A 20,451-nucleotide genomic window follows, 5' to 3' on the forward strand; every position below is an offset into this window, starting at 1 on the left:
GTGGAAAAGAATCGTGAAAGCCTATTAAAAACGTTAAAATCTCTACAAAGATTCTTTATTCACATTGGTTTGAAATGTTATGCTTTGCTTAAAAAAAATGAGCAATAGATATTGTAGATAGTGCATCATGAGTGTGGCTTATACAAGGAGGACAGTGCTAAACTCCAACAGATCATATTCAAATAAAGGCTTTATAACTGTATCAGAAAATTAATGAATATTTATATATATGTTATACAGTTAAAATAAAATGTCTCACGTGTGTATTTTTCATGATTCCTCATAACCAACTTTTTAAAAAAGTAATTACTTACAAATCAAATAAACAGCAGTCTGTTTTGCACAATTTTATATTTCTATAGATTTATAAAAGAAGAATTAAATAACACTATATAGATACATATTTTAACTATTAATATCCATTGTCAAACTGCCCTCCAAAATAATTCTTATCAATTTGCATTACTACCAGAACATAAAGTACATGTCATCAAACTCATCTATCCTAACATCATTCTAAAGTCTTTGCCCCGTAAGGAAAGAGTACCTCATTATTTTATAATTTCCAAATTTCTGATTATAAAAAAGAGGATTTTTATATATTGATATAAAATACATGTACTGACTATGTATTTTGTGGTTTCATCTTTGGTGAATTGTTTATTCATATCCTTCACACATATTTTAATTGCACTAGCATTTTCTTTTAAGTGGTTTAAAGAAGTCATTTATACATTTATGGCATTAAGGCTTTATAGTATTTTTTTCCCTCAAATTGCCATTTTTTATTGTCACATCATTTTTTATTGTCACATGTCATCTTCATTTATAGTGCTTTCGATAAAATTTTTGAAAACATGTTATGAAGTCAAATCTCCCAGTTTTCCATTATAGAGTCTTGCCTTGATGTCATTTTAAGAAAGACTTTCCAAAATCCAGTATTATAAAAATACCATCCTTAACTTTATTTATTTTTTTTTTAATTTTTTTTTTTTTCAACGTTTATTTATTTTGGGACAGAGAGAGACAGAGCATGAACGGGGGAGGGGCAGAGAGAGAGGGAGACACAGAATCGGAAACAGGCTCCAGGCTCCGAGCCATCAGCCCAGAGCCTGACGCGGGGCTCGAACTCACGGACCGCGAGATCGTGACCTGGCTGAAGTCGGACGCTTAACCGACTGCGCCACCCAGGCGCCCCCCATCCTTAACTTTAAAAAAAATCTCTCCATGCTGCTGATTTGAAAAGCTACCTTTATCAAATACTAAGTTCTCATGTGTACATGGGTATATTTCTGTACTTTCTCTGTTGTTCCACTGATCTATTTCACTGCCTTTGTATCAGACTATTCTCCCCCATAGATAACAGGCAAAACTTTAAATATTAAAAATTGAATCAAGCACTATATTGAATGAATAATACACAGAAGCAAGTATGCAATCCAGAAATATAAAAATAGTTCAGCAAGAGGAAATCTTTACTATAAATTATTTTTTTGTTTGTTTTTTAAATTCTTTTTTTAATGTTTATTTATTTATTTTGAGAGAGAGACAGAGAGACAGAGAGAGAGCATGAGTGGGGGAGACAGAGAATCTTAAGCAGGATCCATGCTCAGCATGGAGCCCAACGCAGGGTGATCTCATGCTCATGAGATCATGACCTCAGCCAAAATCAAGAGTTGGACGCTTAACCAACTGAGCCACCCAAGTGCCCCTATTATAAATTCTTATAAAATTTTTCTTCTATAACTTTTATAGAAGAAAAAATAGTAAAAGAGAAAAAAATAATTGCCTTGAAAGATGCTGAAAATATATAAAATTCAAAAGCCTCTCATGCTTAAAATATATACATCCGTACATACAATACATAGTGCTAGGGATAGAAAAAAATAGGCACATTTAGTTTGAAACCCCTAAAAATGTCCCATCATATCAGAAAGAAAAAAATTATAGCAATTGTTCAACACAAATATGGGAAATGTGGTTGATAAAGTAGAATTAAAATAAGAAAAGGGAAAAGGGAACATATACACTGGAAAGGTATTATTACATCCAGCAAATAGTTTGCCTTTTCCTCTTAAGTCCACAGAAACATCTCCCAGACTCCCTTGCAACCGAGTGACTGAATTCTGGTTAATCAGAAGTGATAGATGCCACAAATGGTACTTCCAGACCAGTCCATTAAAAACGTCCTGAGAGATCCTTCATCCATTTGTGTGTGTGTGCGTGTGTTTCTATCTCCCCCTTTCTTTCTCAGTGGCTGGCTTCAGAGGATTCAGCAGAGGACTTCCAGGCAATGGTGAGTCCTAAGAGATGACACAGCCAACAGATGAAATAGAGCTGTATAGCTGAATGACAGCATGCAGCAGAGGCCCAGGATAACCTCACACTGGACTGTGACATGTGCAAGAAACAATCCCTATTGTTTTTATTCACTGAGGCTTTGTTAAAATAATTAGATTTATGTTGACTAATACACTCAGAGAATTGTTGAAAACCTACTACAAAAAAGAGTATATTGAACTGGCTAGATAGATGATACAATAATGCAAATTAATACTTTTTCTATATACCAGCAATAACCAAACATCTAAAGGTATATAATGCTACATAGTAAGGAAAATAGTATAGCATTGGCTTAGGAATAAGTAAATAGATCAATGTAACAAAAAAACAGAGGACAGAAACAAGATTCATGCAAACATAAGGACTTAGCATATTTCAGAGGTGACATTATAATTAATAGAGAAGAAATGGACAAATAAACAGTACTGGGAAAACTCCATGTGGAAAAAAAGGCCTAATACATCATATTTTAAAATTAAAGCTCAGATGGATTATAGGAGAAGACTGTAAAAGTATGGAAAGAGCCCAAATGTCCAATGATGGATGAATGGATAAAGAAGATGTGGTATATATATACAATGGAGTATTACTCGGCAATCAAAAAGAATGAACTCTTTCAACTATGTGGGACTAGAGGGTATTATGCTAAGTGAAATTGGTCAGAGAAAGACAAAAATCATATGACTTCACTCATAGGAGGACTTTAAGAGACAAAACAGATGAAAATAAGGGAAAGGAAACAGAAATAATATAAAAACAGGGAGGGGGACAAAACAGAAGAGACTCATAAATATGGAGAACAAACTGAGGGTTGCTGAAGGGGTTGTGGGAGGGGGGATGGGCTAAATGGGTAAGGGACACTAAGGAATCTACTCCTGAAATCATTGTTGCAGTATATGCTAACTGATTTGGATGTAAATCTTAAAAAATAAAAAAGAAAATTAAAAAAAAATAAAAAAATAAAAAAAAAACAAAACACACAAAAAAACCTCTGGGTGAGTCGGGGCACCTGGGTGACTCAGTAGGTTAAGGGTCCAATCCTCTGTCTCCCTTTCTCTCCATTTTGTGCTGTCTCTCTCTCTCAAAAATAAATAAACATTAAAAAAAAAAAAAAACCGGGTGAGAGAAGGCACCACAATGGTAAAAGGCAAGGGAGAGTCTGGAAAAGACGACAAAAACACGTATCATAGAAAAATGATTAATACTCAGAATATGTTAAAAAAAGTTCTAGGGGTGGGTGGCTCAGTCAGTTGACTGAGGTCATTTTGACTCAGGTCATGATCCCAGGATTGCAGGATCGAGCCCCAGGTCAGGCTCCACATTCAGCATGGAGCCTGCTTAAATTCTCTCTCTCTCCCTTTCCCCACCCCACTCCACTCACATGCACTTTCTCTCTCTCTAAAATAAAAAAAAATTTTTTTTAACAAAAAGAAATTCTAAAAGTCAGTAAGAAAAAGCCAAATAACCTTACCTCAAAGAATGGGTTAAAAATATGAGAAGGTAATTCACAGAACAGAAATTCTGAATGGACAGTGCATTTCCGGGAAAATGCTCAGTCTTACTAAGCAAATTAAAACAACTTCAAGAGCATTTCTCTTTCATCATACTGGTGAAAATTTATCAAGGGCAATTATCACAAACTTAAGTTGGAGAATATCAAGGGAATAAGGAAACTAGAACTCTCAGATATTGTTAGTAGAGGTATAAATAATACCATCATGTTCAAGAGCAGTTTGAGTATCAAGTAAAACAAAGTGTGCACTCCTTCCTATGCTCCAGCAATTTTACTACTATGTACAAACCCTTGACAAACTCTTATGTGCATGTGCATAGAAACATACCCTGCTACTATGTGAGTTAGCAAAAAATAGAAACAACCTAAATGGCCATCTATAGGGAAAGAGTTACATAAAATGTGGCAAATTCAAAACATGCAATAGTATACAACAGTTTAAAAAATGGAAATATATTACACATAGATTTACCAAGGATAAATCTCAGAAAAATGTTGAGTAATACAAGCGAGTTGTAGAAGAAAATGTAAAGAATACTACCTATGAAAATAAAAACACTTTTGGAGTGCCTGAGTGGCTCAGTCAGTTAAGCAACTGACTCTTGGTTTCGGCTCATGTCATGATCTCACAGTTGTGGGATTAAGCCCCACGTCAGTGCAGAGCTTGCTTGGGATTCCCTCTCGCCCTCTCTTTCTGCTTCTCCCTGGCTTGTGTGTGCATGCACACATTTTTTCTCTCTCAAAATAAATAAACATTAAAGAAAAGAAAATAACTTTTTTCAACAAATGCATAGATATTTACAAAATATGTTTACAAAATGAATTAGAAGGACATATGATGAACTCATAACTGTTGTTGCTTCTCAGAGCAAGAAGCAGATGAGGAAAAATGAACTGAGAATGAGAAACAAAGAGAACTTGTACTTAAGACAGTTTATCTCTTCATCAAAAAATGAAAATATGTCAAAACATTAACAATGATCAATTCCGGGTGGTAGCCATTTATTGTATTAGTCACTGTACTTTCCTGTATTCTTCACTTTGTCTATAAAAAGAAATAAAAATATGTCCTGAAATAAAAACTCAATTCTACATCCTGAAAGACAACACACATTTCAGGAAAAAGTGATCCAAAATGGTCAGACTGAGACGTATCTAATTAAATAACTTTAAAATTAAAGAACCATCGGGGTGCCTGGGTGGCTCAGTCGGTTGGGCGTCCGACTTCGGCTCAGGTCATGATCTCATGGTTTGTGAGTTCAAAACCCGTGTCGGGCTCTGTGCTGACAGCTCAGAGCCTGGAGCCTGCTTTGGATTCTGTCTCTCTCTCTCTCTCTCTCTCTCTCTCTCTCTCTCTGCCCATCCCCCACTCATGCTCTGTCTCTATCTTTCAATAATGAATAAATGACAAAAAAAAATTTTTTTTAATTAAAGAACCATCTAGGAGACCAGAACAAAATATAAAGCCAATTATATACTTAAAGGGAAAATATCAAGTTGGCATCAGACTTCTTCATAAACAATATTCAACATTAATACTATGCTATAATAAATTTAAGGAAAGAATGGCCAATTATGAACAAGATAGAACTTGGGGGAGGGGACACTATTTTCATGAGCTCTTTTTGAGGAAACTGCTAGAGGACAATCTAGAGAAATTTCCAGAGAAATTTTAGCAAAAGGATCTAGTGAAAAACACTGAATATATTTAGCCATAAAAGACAAAATTAAAGGCTGGAATAAATGTGACAGAACAGCATGTAAATATAATATGCTGTGACAATATAAAAAACATACAACTAACAAAATTTGGGAAGAGAAGGTGTGACATAAACCTACTTATTGACTCATCTGTAATAGATTAAAAAATCAAGGGCTAGGTTATTTAAAGCCAACTTATTAAGTAATAGAAAGAATAAATATTGTATATAGAAACAGCACAATAACACTAGAACAAAAGGGGATGCCTGAGTGGCTCAGTCAGTTAAACATCCAACTCTTGATTTTGGCTCAGGTCATGATTTTAGGGTCAAGAGATGAAGCCCCATTGAGACAGGCTCTGCACTGGGCATGGGGCCTACTTAGGATTCTCTACCTCTGCCCTTCTCCTGCTGTCTCTCTTCCCCCGCCAAAACAAAACAAAACAAAACAAAACAAAACAAAAAAATTCAAAGACAACACTAGAACAACAACAACAAAAAAATCTTCCTCATTATTATAAAAGCTATAGTATTAGATGACCAAAATAAAGGCTAGGAAAACAGACAAGTGAAAGTCTTTTTTAAAAACTGTAAATACCAGAAAACATCACATAAAACAATATACAGAGTTAAGCCCAAACATATCAAAAATGTACCTGGATTTTCACCTATTAAATTGAAATGATACTTAGATTGGTTCACAAAGCAAGACTCAATTCTATACTGCATGTAAATGCCACATGTAAAATAAAGTGGTGTTTTTTTTTAATGTTTATTTATTTTCCAGAGAGAAAGAGAAACAGAGTGTGAGCAGGGGAGGGGCAGAGAGAGAAAGACACAGAATTCAAAGCAGGTTCCAGCCTCTGTCAGCACAGAGCCCGACACAGGGCTCAAACTCACGAACTACAAGATCGTGACCTGAACTGAAGTCAGATGCTTAACTGACTGAACCACCCAGGAGCCCCTAAAATAAAGTGATTTTTAAAAATTAAAAATAAAAGTCTGAGTAAAGGTCCTAAAAAAAGCATAAAAAAGGCAAGAAACAGATTCTTCCCTAGGGCATTCACAAAAAAGGCAGGCTGCTGACATCTTTTTCTTTTTTTTTTTTTTTTTTTTTTTTTTTTGGCTGGCATCTTGATTTTAGTCCTGTAAGACCCATTTTCTACTTCTAACCTCTAGAGCTATAAGATAATAAATTCCTGTTGTTTTCAGCCACTAAATTTGTGGTACTTTGTTACAGCAGCAATACAAAATTAATACAGAAGTAGTCTGGCACAACCTTTCTGGAGGGGAATGTGGCAACTCCTAACAAAACTACATATGCACTTACTCAGGAATCCCATTTCCAATAATCTCTCCTGAAAACATAGCCTTGACATTATGAAAATACGTATGAACATGGTTATTTACTGAAGCACTGGTTATAACTGTAAAATAGTGCAAACAGCTAAAAGTCCACACATCAGAAAGTAGTTAAATAAATTACCATAACACCCACATAATGAAGTATTTTGCAGCTGTTAAAAAAATGAGGAAGATCTCCATGAATAATATGGAGTGATTGCCTGTGTATATAGTTAAGTGAGAAAAGTAAAATGCAAAGTGTATCTACAGTATGCTACCCTTCATGTAACGTACAAAGACTTACAAGAAACTACACATATGTTGGCTCATTTGTACAAATGAAACATAAAAAGGACAAACCTGAAAATACAGAGATTGGTATCTACAAGAAGCAGATAAGAAAGAGATAGGAAGAAGTTAAGGAGATAAAAATAGGATAGCGGGATGAGAAGAGAGTTACACATTTCTGAGGACATATTTTTGTATAGCTCTGATTCTTAAAAGCATAATAATGTTTCAGATACCAAAAAAATAAGTAATTAAAATCAACCAGGATGTGGTAAGAACCCAAACAGAATACAAACAGTAACAAATGAACCTAAAAGAACTAACCTAACTTTTTTTTTAAATGTTTATTTATTTCTGAGACAGAGAGAGACAGAGCATGAGTGGGGGAAGGGCAGAGAGAGAGGGAGACACAGAATCCGAAGCAGGCTCCAGGCTCTGAGCTGTCAGCACAGAGCCCAACGCAGGGCTCGAACTCACAAACCATGAGACCATGACTTCAGCCGAAGTTGGTCGCTCAACAGACTGAGTCACCCAGGCGCCCCTAACCTAAGTAACTTTGAAAAATAGTATTTTGGCTGAATACTATAAGACTAAAGACAAAAGGAACCATATATGAATAATGTAATCTAGTTAGTAAATTTGTTTCTCACATAGGAGTATCTTGGAAATTCTGAAATTTTGTGTATGCTAAAATTGAGTAAATAAGTAAATACATTTTTCTTATTGTTAGAACAACAAATTACAGATAAGGAAGAAGGCTACCATAAGCTCTATGGAGTAAAACTAGAATCAAGATATCAAAATAAACTGGTAATTTTAATATATAAAAAAAAACTGAGACAGAAATAAATATAGAAGTGTCTGTGTACCTGTGTGTGTTGGTATATATACATATATTTTCCAGCTCAATCTGCTGTGAGGGTCTAGGAGCAAAGACATCCCAGTAGCAATGAGCACTCATAGCACCTACACCTTGGTTTCTAAACATCATTTCCCAATAAAAGGAACCAGAGCTCCTAGGAGCAGAACCTGATTCAAGGCTGGGGCAAGGAAAACAAGATGAACCGGGAACACCCAGAGCTGGGGAGGAAGGAAGTGCTCGAAAATGGATAGGAGCATGTTAAAAGGTCAAAAAAACCAACTTGAATGAAATCCCAATGGTCAAAGCTAGGGCAATTTGAGCAACAAAATAATGATTTATTGGATTTATCTCCCTCAGAAAAAATAAAAATCCATGATTCCATAAAGAAATAATTGAATAAATAAACAAATGGGAGAAAAGAAAGTTTTTCTAAGACAATCCTAATTAATATATGTAAAGGAGGGAAATGGAAAAATCAACATTAGGTCAATATCACAGTAATAACTATTGCAGACAAGATCCAATGGGGCAATGGATGCTAAAATTAGTGGGCAAAAGTTTCAAAGAAACTGAATAGCCTCAAAGTATCTCCCCTAAGATACTTATTAATTACAAATAGAAAAATTGTAACTTTACATTGGAGAAACCAGACAGACAACTACCTTACCAAGTGATCAAAGACATATCAATATTATGAATCCAGTATGTTGCACTGAGTGGAACTTAACATTATTTCTGTTGCACTTTTTCCAAAAATGCGTTACCTCAATCTAATCACGAGAAAACATAAGATAAATCCAAACTGAGCACAAGCAGATGTAATGAGCAATTTGTCCAGACTGAAGTATATCTGAAGAGTCTGGGAGAGATTTCTCCAAGATGATAAAATCAATAGATTACCTATGTGTCTGACTGTCTTAAGAGATTTAGATAGTTGATGGAGAGTTGGGAATTGAGTGAGGAATAGGTATACAGAAAATCAAGAGAAAAAAAAAAAACAAACAAATAGACAACCCCACCCCCACCCCAGAAATTATTAACTCCAGGAAAAATAAAAAGTTGTATGGAGGGGCACCTGGGTGGCTCAGTTGGTTAAGCGTCTGACTTCGGCTCAGGTCATGATCTCACAGTTCTGAGCTCGAGCCCTACATCAGGCTCTGTGCTGACAGCTCATAGCCTGGAGCCTGTTTCAGATTCTCTGTCTCCCTCTCTCTCTGCCCCTTCCCCACTCATGCTGTGTGTCTCTCTCTCAAAAATAAATAAACATTAAAAAAAAAGTTGTGTGGGAAAAGTAATCTTGGTATATACACAGAATGACTCTGACTAGCACTTAATAGCCACAATAATATAAACCCTGAACAGTGATTCAATCAAAATTATGATACTGAGGAGATGGGAAGTGTGTGTGTGTGTGTGTGTGTGTGTGCACGTGTGTATGTGTGTGAGCACATACATGTATTTGATTTAGGATAAGAAAGTATTAAATTCTTATTTTCAAAAACAAAATTCTTATTTTCTTAGAAGATACTGGTAGAGGACTAAACCTGAAAAAGTAATTAAGAAATAGCAACATATACGTATTTGTTAAAGAAATGAAGAAAACATCAAAAAAGTTGCAAAAGTAAAGAAAGTTGGTCCATTTAAGGAGAGGGAAACTAGGGAGGTGGACAAAAGACTGCCTTTTTAAAGGGAATATGCCTTGTAAACCTACTTGACTCGTTAAGAAATGTGCATGTATAACTTTTATAATAACTTGGATAAAAATAAAAACTCTAAAATGAAATCTGGAAATGTACACATTTCCGATCCTAAAAGGAAAAGAGCTGGCAAGGACTGAGATTTGAGTTATTTCTAGACGAATCATAGAGCATATACTTTGATAGAAATAGAGAGAAACCCACCCCCACCAAGCCCAGGGTAGCCTCCTCAAGTGCAGGGAAGCATTCTCATGACCAGTTGGGCTGGCACCTTACAACAACACTCCTTGTCCAGTTCCCTGTCACTCACCAGCATATTGACCATCTGACATCTCTTTCTCCACCATCCAAGGTTCCTTCCCTTGCTCCAATAAGGAGATCATGTTGGGCTTAGAAATGGAGAGTCCTGTTTACAGGAGAAGAAAAATGAGAGCAAGAAAGAGACAAACAGAGACAATCAACTTGCTTTAGCCTTTCTAGGACTCAAACGCAATCTTTTGGTCATTAAGCAAGAAAGGCAATTAGAGGAAGGGCCAGAGAAGGGAATGATGTTGGTATGAAGGATGAAGATGAAACTCTTTCCGTAGCAGTGGTTCTCAAAGTGCTAGAGCAGAAGCACCACCACCTAGGAACTTATTAGAAATGCAAATTCTCAGGGCACCTGAGTGGCTCAGTCAGTTAAGAGTCCTACTCTCGATTTCAGCTCGGGTCATGATCTTATGGTTTGTGAGTTCAAGCCCCAAGCTGGGCTTCACCCTGACAGATAGGAGCCTGCTTAGGAGTCTCTCTCTCTGCCCCTTTCCTGCTTGCTCAGCACACATGTGTTCTCTCTCTCTCTCAAAATAAATAAACATTAAAAAAAAAAGCAAATTCTCAGGCCTCAACCCAGACCTACTGAATCAGAAACCACAGTGGTTCTCAAACTTTAATGGGCATCAGAATCATTAGGAGGGCTCATTAAAACCCAAATTACTTGGGGCGCCTGGATGGCTCAGCTGGCTAAGCGTCCGACTTCAGCTCAGGTCATGATCTCACAGTTCGTGGGTTCGAGCCCCACGTCGGGCTCTGTGCGGACAGCTCAGAGCCTGGAGCCTGTTTCAGATTCTGTGGCTCCCTCTCTCTCTGACCCTCCCCCATTCATGCTCTATCTCTCTCTGTCTCAAAAATAAATAAACGTTAAAAAAAGAATTAAAAAAAAAAAACAACCCAAATTACTAGGCCTATTCCCAGAGTTTCTGATTTTGTAGGTCTATAGTGGGATTCTATAATTTTCAGTTTAACAAATTCCTACGCCATACTGATGCTATTCCAAACCATCCTTCTCCAACAATGGGAACTATTCATTTCTAACTCTTTGAAACTACTTCAAATTATTTCCTGGGAACAGGAAGAAGAAATTCAGCTAAGCACTTAAGATGACCTAAATATTCCTAATGGAGGAAGCAAAAACACCCGAGGGAAGATTCTGAATTATGGGGGAGACATCCTTACCAAGCCATACCAAGTTCCTGTAGTTCTCCAACATGACATCTCTGTATAAATCCTTCTGAGATGGGTCCAGCCATTCCCATTCCTCTTGGGAAAAATCTAGAGCCACATCTCGGAAGGTCACCAAACCCTGAAATTATAAAAAAAGAAAAAAAAAATCTCATTTGCCAAGTGCTCCCATACGGTCCTGGCAGAAAAGATGACTTCTGCCAGAGTTCTCTAAGTGGTCCAAGGAAACTGATTATTGGGGAGCAAGTACATGTCCAGGTTTGTCGAATATTTTGAGAGAAAAGTATTTCACATTTTTGTAAATAAAAAAAGACCTATACACAGGAAAAAAATAGCTTATGGCATGAAACATGAGTTTATAACATGAAAGTATGTGAACAAGGCTGTTTTATGTTACATACACCATGTATCAGGAAATTCTTATAGGGATGATTCCTTTATATTCCCCAAACTGGGATATCACATGGGTCAGAGAAGTGAAGAAAGGCCTTAAATTGGGCTTTGACTAAAGGGTATGGTCTGAAACTTAGACTCTATATGTAAGGAAAAACTTCCAAAAATGTGTCCTGAAGACATAATAAAGTATATATGAAGATATTTAGATAGAATTTTCATTGGAAGGTTACATCTGGAAAAAAACTTACATATCAAAAAATAAGAGTTTAGCCTACACCACTGAACTATAACCTGTATGAGGGAAGGATATCTGTTTTACAATCTCTTGATTATCCAGTGTCTATTATAAAACCGGTCACATTGTAAACAGTAAATATTTGCCACTCAGTGAATAAACGGTAGTTTCCTATAGTATATCCATAGGAAGGAAGAGTACTCAATGCTTAAAATGACATTTTAAGTTCCATTTTGCAAAGCATGATCTCATTTTTTATTAAAAATAATAAAATCTCTATCAGTGCCGAGAATGAATTTAGTGCCAAGATCTCAGACGCCAGCCAAATCCAACCTGCAAGTGGGTTCTTCTAAACACAGCAGCTTCGGGCCTGCTATGTTAACTCTTTCTTGCACATTGCTCTATTTAGTTTTCTATTTTTTGAGCTGGTTTTTATATTTTAAATTTATGGAGAAAATAATCTCTTTTGCTAGTGCTTTCAAATTAAATGTTCTATTGTTGTCCATCAGATTGCAAAAATAAATACATATTAAATATGGTTATTCTACATAGTAGAAATGTGGGTGAATGTGGCCAGAGAAAAAACATCAGACAAATACATACTGTTGTATAACTTCCGTGTGCCCCTCTACACTTCTCTATGTCCTGTGAGGTTGACCTGTATTAATTGCATTAATAGACTCCCTTTCCCGACCCCATCTTCAGTTGGGTTCAGCCACAGACAAGAGATGAGAGAGAGGCAAGCGAAGCACAATTTTTACTCTGCTGGCACCCTCCTTGCAGCTCCGCCCTGTGTGGTCCCTGTCCTTCACTCCTAGGTCACAATGTCTGTCAGTGGCCCTCTGCACTCAGATCTCTCTGTCGCTGGGTTCAGGCCCAAGTTTTATTGTTATGAGTCCCAGGGTATAGCACTATCCTCTGTGGTTTCTTTATATACTGATCATAGCTTATAAAGAGTCCCCTTTTGAGTTTCTTGCTGGAACCCTGACTGATAAAATGTTAACCCAATGTACTTCTAGGATATGACCAGAGATTCCACAAAAGCACCACTACACTTCCCTAATAAATTCACTTTCCAACTCTCATAGTTTCTGTCTCTCTCTCTTTCTCAAACTACCACCAACTCTGTTCTCACTTTGAACTTCCTTCTTCTTGTTCATTACAAGTCCTTGCTGCCCTGTATCCATACTCATATATTCTGTCTTCCCTCTGTTTCAATGCATAAAACTCTAGGCTCCTATCTATGACCAATCCTTTCACTTGTCCATACAAAGACACTGTCACCTCTCTCCCTTGTAATTATCAGGAAGATATAAGATATCTCCCTTATCGGTATTTTCTCACTTTACTAGATTATTTCTATCAGTATACAAACTGATGCAATACCTTTCATCTTATAAATAGATAAAGTCCCTTCCACAATCTCACTGTAGTTATTGTCCCATTTCCTTACTCCTCTTAACAAAACTCTTCCAGGGGTGCCTGACTGGCTCAGTCAGAGAAACATTCAACTCTTGATCTTGGGATCGTGAGTTCGAGCTCCATGTTGGGTGTGCAGATTACTTAAATGAAACTTTTAAAAAAATAAGAAAACTCTTCCAAAGAGTTGTTTACACCAGCAATATCCAATAGAAATACAATGTAAGCCACATAATAAATTTTTTTAGGGGGCGTCTGGGTGGCTCAGTTAAATGTCCCACTTCTGCTCAGGTCATGATCTCACAGTTCATGGGTTCAAGCCCTGCGTCAGGCTCTGTGCTGACAGCTCGGAGCCTGGAAGCTGCTTCAGATTCTGTGTCTCCCTCTCTCTCTGTTTCTCCCTCACTCGCACTCTGTCTCTCTCTCTCAAAAATGAATAAATGTTAAAAATTTTTTAGTAGCTACATCAACAAAGCAAATAGATTTAATAATGGAAAAAATAAGAATAACTGCTATTTATATTCTGCTATTTATTGACCAATTACTACATTTCAGACACCCTAATAAGCATTTTACAGTTATTATCTTATTTAATCTCACTGTAAAACTTATTTTAAAAAAGTAAGAAAAGGGGCGCAGGGTGGCGCAGTCGGTTGGGCGTCCGACTTCAGCCAGGTCACGATCTCGCGGTCCGGGAGTTCGAGCCCCGCGTCGGGCTCTGGGCTGATGGCTCAGAGCCTGGAGCCTGTTTCCGATTCTGTGTCTCCCTCTCTCTCTGCTCCTCCCCCGTTCATGCTCTGTCTCTCTCTGTCCCAAAAATAAATAAACGTTGAAAAAAAAAAATTTTTTTTTAAAAAAAAAGTAAGAAAAAAGTATAAAACACATTTTATAGATGTTTAAGACCAAATGTCATGCTGAATCACTAGGTTATATTGCAAAAAAGGAAAAAAAGGTAAACAGAAATAGGTAAATTTAATAATATACTTAATTTAACCCATTATATCTAAAATATTATTTCAACATATACCCAATCTAAAAATTATTAATCAGATGTTTTACATTCTTTTTTTGTACTAAATCTTCAAAATCTGGTATATATTTGGTGCACTTGGGTGGTTCAGTCGGTTGAATGTCTGACTCTTGATTTCACCTCAAGTCATTATCCCTGGGTCCTGGGATCAAGCCCCACATCATGCTCCTTGGAGCATGCTTAAAATTCTCTCTCTCTCTCTCTCCCTTGGTCCCTCTCCCTGACTTGTACTCTCTCTCTTTCTCTTTCTAAAATAAAAAAATAACAATACTAATAAAAATTAAAAATCTGGTATATATGTTATAGCACATCTTAATTCAGAGGAGTCTTATGTGGCTACGGGGTACATTACTGGGCAGTGTAGGTCTAGACTCATCTCTATTCTCACCTTTTAGGCCAGTATTCCCTCATGAACCCACTGTAATGATGCTTTCATCTCAACCCCTCTATGAAGTAGCTCTGGTCAAGAATATCAGTAGTTTCCATGTTACCAAATCCAATGGTCAATTCTCAGTCTGCATCTTCCTCAGAAGAATTTAATTCTGTTGGTCACATCCTCTATGAAATACTCTGTACTTTTGACTTCCCCACTCTTCTGGTTTTCCTTCTACATCAGTCCTTCTCAGTCTCTCTTGCTGGTTCCTCTTCTTCTTATCAGCCTCTAGATACTGAATACCCAAATTGAGTCCTTGGGCATCTTTCCTATAGACACTCACAATCAGATAATCCTATCCTGTCCTACGGCTTTAAATACACTAATCATTCTCAAATTCACACCCCCAATCATGATTCCAGTGTATAATCAATATTGCACTTGGATACCCAATCTCACAAACTTAATATATCTAGAACTCAATTTTTGTTCCCATCTCATTCTGCCCTGTCTTTCCATCTCAGTAAATGGCCCAACCATTTGTACAGTTGCCCAGGTCAAAAATCTTTGTAGTTATCCTTGACTTCTTTCTTCCTCTCACATTCCACAACCAACCCCTGACCAAATCCCACATTTTCTATCTCCAACATATACCCCAATCCCAGCAGCTCCAATGATACCACCACGGTCCAGGCAGCTATCACCTTCCACCTAGATTACTGTGGTAGTCTCCTAACTGATCGCCCAATCCACCCTTAATTCCTTTCTATTTTCCTTTTAAAATATAAATCAAATTGGGGTGCCTGGGTGGCTCAGTTCGTTAAGCATCTGACTTTGGCTCAGGTCATGATCTCATGGTTCGTGGGTTGGAGCCCCGCATGGGGCTCTATGCTACCAGCTCAGAGCCTGGAGCCTGCTTCAGAGTCTGTGTCTCCCTCTCTCTCTGTCCCTCCCCTGCTTGTGCTCTGTGTCTCTCTCTCTCTCAAAAATAAACATAAAAAAATTTTTTTTAATATAAATCAAATTACATTACAAACACTCCAATGACTCTCCTTCACCCTTAGAACAAACCTCAAAGTTCTGGTCATGAGTTTCAAGGGCCTATATAACTTGTTCCCCAGCTACTCCTCTGATCTCATAGTGCTCATTTCCCTCTGAGGATACTGGCTCAATGATATTCCTAGAGCTCATCAAACATGTTCCCACCATAATAACTTCATATTTGCTATTCCTTCTACTTTTAAAGCTCTTCTCCAAATCTCCACGAAACCTAATCCCTACTTTCACTGAGGTTTTTCTTTGCTTAAATGTCACTTCCTCAGAAAGGCCATCCTTGACTTCCCTATTTAATAGGGCGCTCAATAATCACACCTCTGTCCTTTATTCCACTTGCACTAATCTCCAGCATAACAAATCATGAGCTATCTAAAAAGGACAGTTCTCTTCCATCACATATTTGAGCACAGCACTGAGTAAAAAAGATACTAAATGATTTATAGAGAGATTATATGAAGTAGTTGAGAGAGACAAGTGTGAGAGTGCTCACTGGGCTATTTGTGACTTTCTGAAGTCACAAAGTCCTAAAAAAGAAGTAGAATTTCTGGAAACAAAGTGAAAACACCAACTTACTTGAGACATGGCTTTACAAAGTCCAACAGCCATTCTTCCTTTCTTCTTTAATCTTCTCTTTTGGAGAACAATGTCCTGAGAAATGAGAATTAAAGGGAAAAAAAATGGCAAACCAGCCCCAGATTGCTGATCTGAGATTCACAAAGATAGACCACTTGTCCCTTTATGGTCTCCACAGCCTCCTTACATAGGCCAGCCCTAAGCCTTCTAAGATCTGAGAAAAGGCCACAGATTAATTTAACCCCTGAAGTCCTCACTGGTATTAAGAACATATAGCTTGAACTCAACAAAATCTAAATGGCCAATAAGGTGGTTTATGATCTGGCCCTTGGATGCCCCTTAGACTTCATTTCCTACCCTCATTCTGCTTGCTCACCCCACTCCAGGCACACAGGTTTTCTTACAGTTCCTCAAACACCGTGCACAGTCCATATTCAGGGCTGTTACCTTTGATTTTCCTTCTGCCTGGACATGGCTCACTCCCTCTCTTCATTCCTGTTTGTGCTCAGTTGTTACCACATGAGAGGCACTTTCCTGAAAATTCTATCTAAAGATAACTTCCCTTCCAGTCTCTTTTTCCTTACTGTGATTTTTCTTCGTAGCTTTTGACACCATTGGACATGTTACTTTTTTTCTCTGTTTATTGTTGTCTCCCCAAACAACAGTGTGGGATCTAATAGAACTAGGATTTGTTTGGTTCACTGATTGTATCTCTAGTGTTAGAATAATGCCAGAACCTTTGCAGGCACTCAAAAATTATTTGTTAAACGGAGGCGCCTGAGTGGCTCAGTAGGGTTAAGCATCCAACTCTTGATTTTGGTTCAGGTCATGATTTCACGGTTCGTGGGATCAAGCCCTGCATTGGGCTCCCAGCTGACAGCATGGAGCTTGCTTGTGATTCTCTCTCTCCATCTCTTTCCACCCCTCCCTCCCTCACTCATTCTCTCTCTCTCTCTCAAAATAAAAGCTTAAAAAATATTTATTAAATGAATAAATCAATCTTACTGGGCCTCCTGTAATATAAATAGCGATGTTACACATGTTGTACATGTCATTATCTTTTTTTTTAACATTTATTTGTTTTGAGAGAGACAGTGTGCACGCACACGAGCAGAGAAGGGGCAGAGGGAGAAGGAAAGAGAGAATCCCAAGCAGGCTCTGTGCTGTCAGCGACCCCTGAGATCATAACCTGAGCTGAAACCAAGAGTCAGATGCTCAACTGATTGAGCCACCCAGGCACCCCTACATATGTCATTATTTTCTTTATTCTTCACAAAACGCAAAGGTAAATATTATTATCCTTATCTTGCCAACAAGTAAAACTGAGGCTCAAAAAGCTAAAGCAACTAACTCAAAGTCATAAGAATCAACTGCGACGAGACTCAAAACTGGTCCTCTTTCAAGAGCCTACAATATCTGAATGGGAATTATTTAACATAACCTGGGGAATCAAAGCCATATATCTACTAGAGAGGCATTTTCAGAGATGCAGGTATTACCTTTATTACTTCACAGAAATAGAGTTTGAGTCAGGCATTGCTAAATTTTAATACAAACCAATAACAAATTGCACAGCCTGAAATATTCGTTGTTCTCTCAGAGCCAACATTTCTTCAATCTGAAAATGAGGATAGTCATGTTTGACCTAGAATTCAGGATATACGACCTCCTAAATCTGGGCTACTCTGCAATGGCCAATCAGTCTCTGAGAAAGTTATTTCCTTAGTGCAACACAGCTTGAAATTGTCCATAAAAGCTTTTGCAACCTGAGAGGAGAATCAATGAAGCCTTCTCTGCATCTGGGAACCCTACATAGCATCTGCATAAAAGAAATGTCTTTTACTTTTTATTATTGTTTTAGAGAGAGAGAGAGAGAAAGAAAGCGCAAGCAGGGGAGAGGGGCAGAGGGGGAGAGAGAAAGAGAGAGAGAAAGAAAGAGGGGGAAAGAGAAAGAGAGAGAGAGAGAGAGAGAGAGAGAGAGAGAGAGAATCTTAAGCAGGCTCCACACTCAGCACAGAGCCCAACATGGGGCTTGATCCGGCGACCCTGGGATCATTACCTGTGCTGAAATCAAGAGTCAGAAGCTCAAGTGTTGAGCCACTCAGGCGCCCCCCAAAAATGTCTTTTATATTTCTGTCTGCAAAGAGTGGTGCATCACTTGGGGTAATATTTCCAAAGTTTGAGATAAGCCATCAGTCTCCGAAAGAAGGTGATGTTAAAGCCTTGGGCTTCATGTAGCCCCCAGGCGCATGGTGACTCTCCACTCCTTCATTCATTGGCTGCATGACCTTGGGCAAGTTACTCCATCTCTCAGAACCTTTCTTTCCTCACTGTCTCACTGCCAACTGCTGGTGTAAAGAAGTGCTACCTTTGTTTGGAAAGGAAATGAGACCATTTTTCTTTATTAACTAAGAAAGTCAGAAGCAAAATTTCGCTAACTTGGTATATCAGAAAAAGAGCCATGGATTGGCCTCTCTCAGCACCAAATGTGGAAGAGTTTTGACAAAGACAAAGCTAAAATCTGAAACTGCATGGCCTAAGGTGAGGAAGACCCGGCTTTCAGACTGAGCTTTCCATCCCCAGAGCAGTCAGTTTGAGGATGGTCTCACTACAATGTCTTTAGACTGGGTTCTGTGACTCACAAGGGGACTGAAGGACGAGACCCACATTAAGTTCCCATATCCTGACAGTTCCTCGTCCAAGACCAGGGACAATCCTCTCCAACACCCTGAGAATCCAAGGCCCCCAGTTTTCACTCTCACGGTATGGGAAAGACCAAGAGAGTTTAGTAATTAAAAGCAAGGACTCTGCCTAGGTTCAAGACCCTGTTCTGTCACTTATTAACTGTCTGAACTTGGGCAAGTAATTTTAATCTTTCTGCGCCCACAATCACACACTAGGTCCCACACAATCAAGCCTTCAGTCTCACGTACACATACAAATTCTCACCCAGTCACACACATACACTACACATGGTCACACAAGCTCACCTGTAATGTCAAACACATACACAGTGGCATTAACCCAAAGACAGAGATGATGACACACAATTACTCCAACAGACAGTCCCACGCAATCTCGCAGTGACTTAGGACACAAGGTCACACATCCGGTCACCATTACTCATACAAATTTATACCTGCAGAGAAAGATGGTCATGGGTTCGCAATCACACCTGCTGTCACACACATTCAAACACTGTTACATGTGTCATATAGAGACAAGAGCCTATATCACACCTCTGATAAGTAGTCAAACATAATCACACATATTCATACAGCGACACAATGTCACACCCGCTATTTCTCACAAACCCATATACAGTAACACGTAGTTACACCTGCAGAAACAGACACACACACAGACACACACAGTTTTATACCTGAGACATATAATCTTTCATAATCACACACACGGTGCCACACAAGATCACATTCTGTCACATCGCGACCTCTCACACAGTTATACAGGAACCCCTGAGGGCACCCCCCTGGCCCCATCCCGGTCCCTGACGGTCCACCTCAAGCCCGGCCCTGACCTCTGGCTCCCGCGCTCAGCCAGGCCCAACTCACCTCCCGGCGCCGCGGGCTCTGGAAACCCGCCCAGCGACCCGAGACCCACGACGTCCCCTCCCAGAATGCCCCGCGGAGCGAAGCGGAGCAGGGACTGAGCGGTGCGGGACCCCGAGCTCCTCTGGGGAAACATCCAGCTGGACTGGACGCAGCTCAGCTTTTCCTCAGGACCCTTCGAACCACCAGCCCCAGAGAGCTTTGCGCCGCGGCCTTCATTTGCTGAACTACATTTCCCAGAGGGCCCCAAGGCCCGCCTCTACTCCGCGCCTGCGCAGGTGGCCGCTGCCGTGGGAGTCTTGACCCGAGAGCTGTGTGCCACCCTGGCGGATCTTGGGCACGCAAGTGGCTGTGGGCGGCTGTGCGTGAGGAAACCGTGAATTTGCGCACGTCCGTGATTGTTACTGAATTCTCAGATGTGGCGATTTCTGTGTGACCGTCGCTGCACACTTTTGTGCTTGTGCACCACGGGGCGAAGCCTTCTGTCAGTGCAGTCAGCTTCTGTATTTAAAATCACGTCCCGTGATTGTGGGTCGATGTGTGACGCCGAGAATGT

At 38.9% G+C, this 20,451-nt stretch overlaps 1 protein-coding gene across 2 annotated transcripts in view; it reads right to left on the bottom strand.

Annotated features, from left to right (window-relative positions):
* ZNF527 (zinc finger protein 527) overlaps window positions 1–20,094 on the bottom strand; it is a 33,043-nt gene extending 12,949 nt beyond the window's left edge. Inside the window, exons 1-4 of one of the 2 annotated variants that reach the window (XM_030297948.1) lie at window positions 19,899–20,094; window positions 16,327–16,401; window positions 11,239–11,365; window positions 10,058–10,153 (exon numbers count right to left, since the gene is read on the bottom strand). In XM_030297948.1, coding sequence (XP_030153808.1) covers window positions 10,058–10,153; window positions 11,239–11,365; window positions 16,327–16,359 — 256 coding nt within the window. In that variant the 5' untranslated portion in view covers window positions 16,360–16,401; window positions 19,899–20,094. Of the gene's footprint in view, window positions 1–10,057; window positions 10,154–11,238; window positions 11,366–16,326; window positions 16,402–19,898 lie in introns of those variants that run through there. The other variant, XM_030297949.1, reaches the window with a different exon arrangement.
* Between the last annotated feature and the right edge of the window lie 357 nt (window positions 20,095–20,451).

Source organism: Lynx canadensis, chromosome E2 (assembly GCF_007474595.2).
Source record: "Lynx canadensis isolate LIC74 chromosome E2, mLynCan4.pri.v2, whole genome shotgun sequence".
Taxonomy (NCBI): Eukaryota; Metazoa; Chordata; class Mammalia; order Carnivora; family Felidae; genus Lynx; species Lynx canadensis.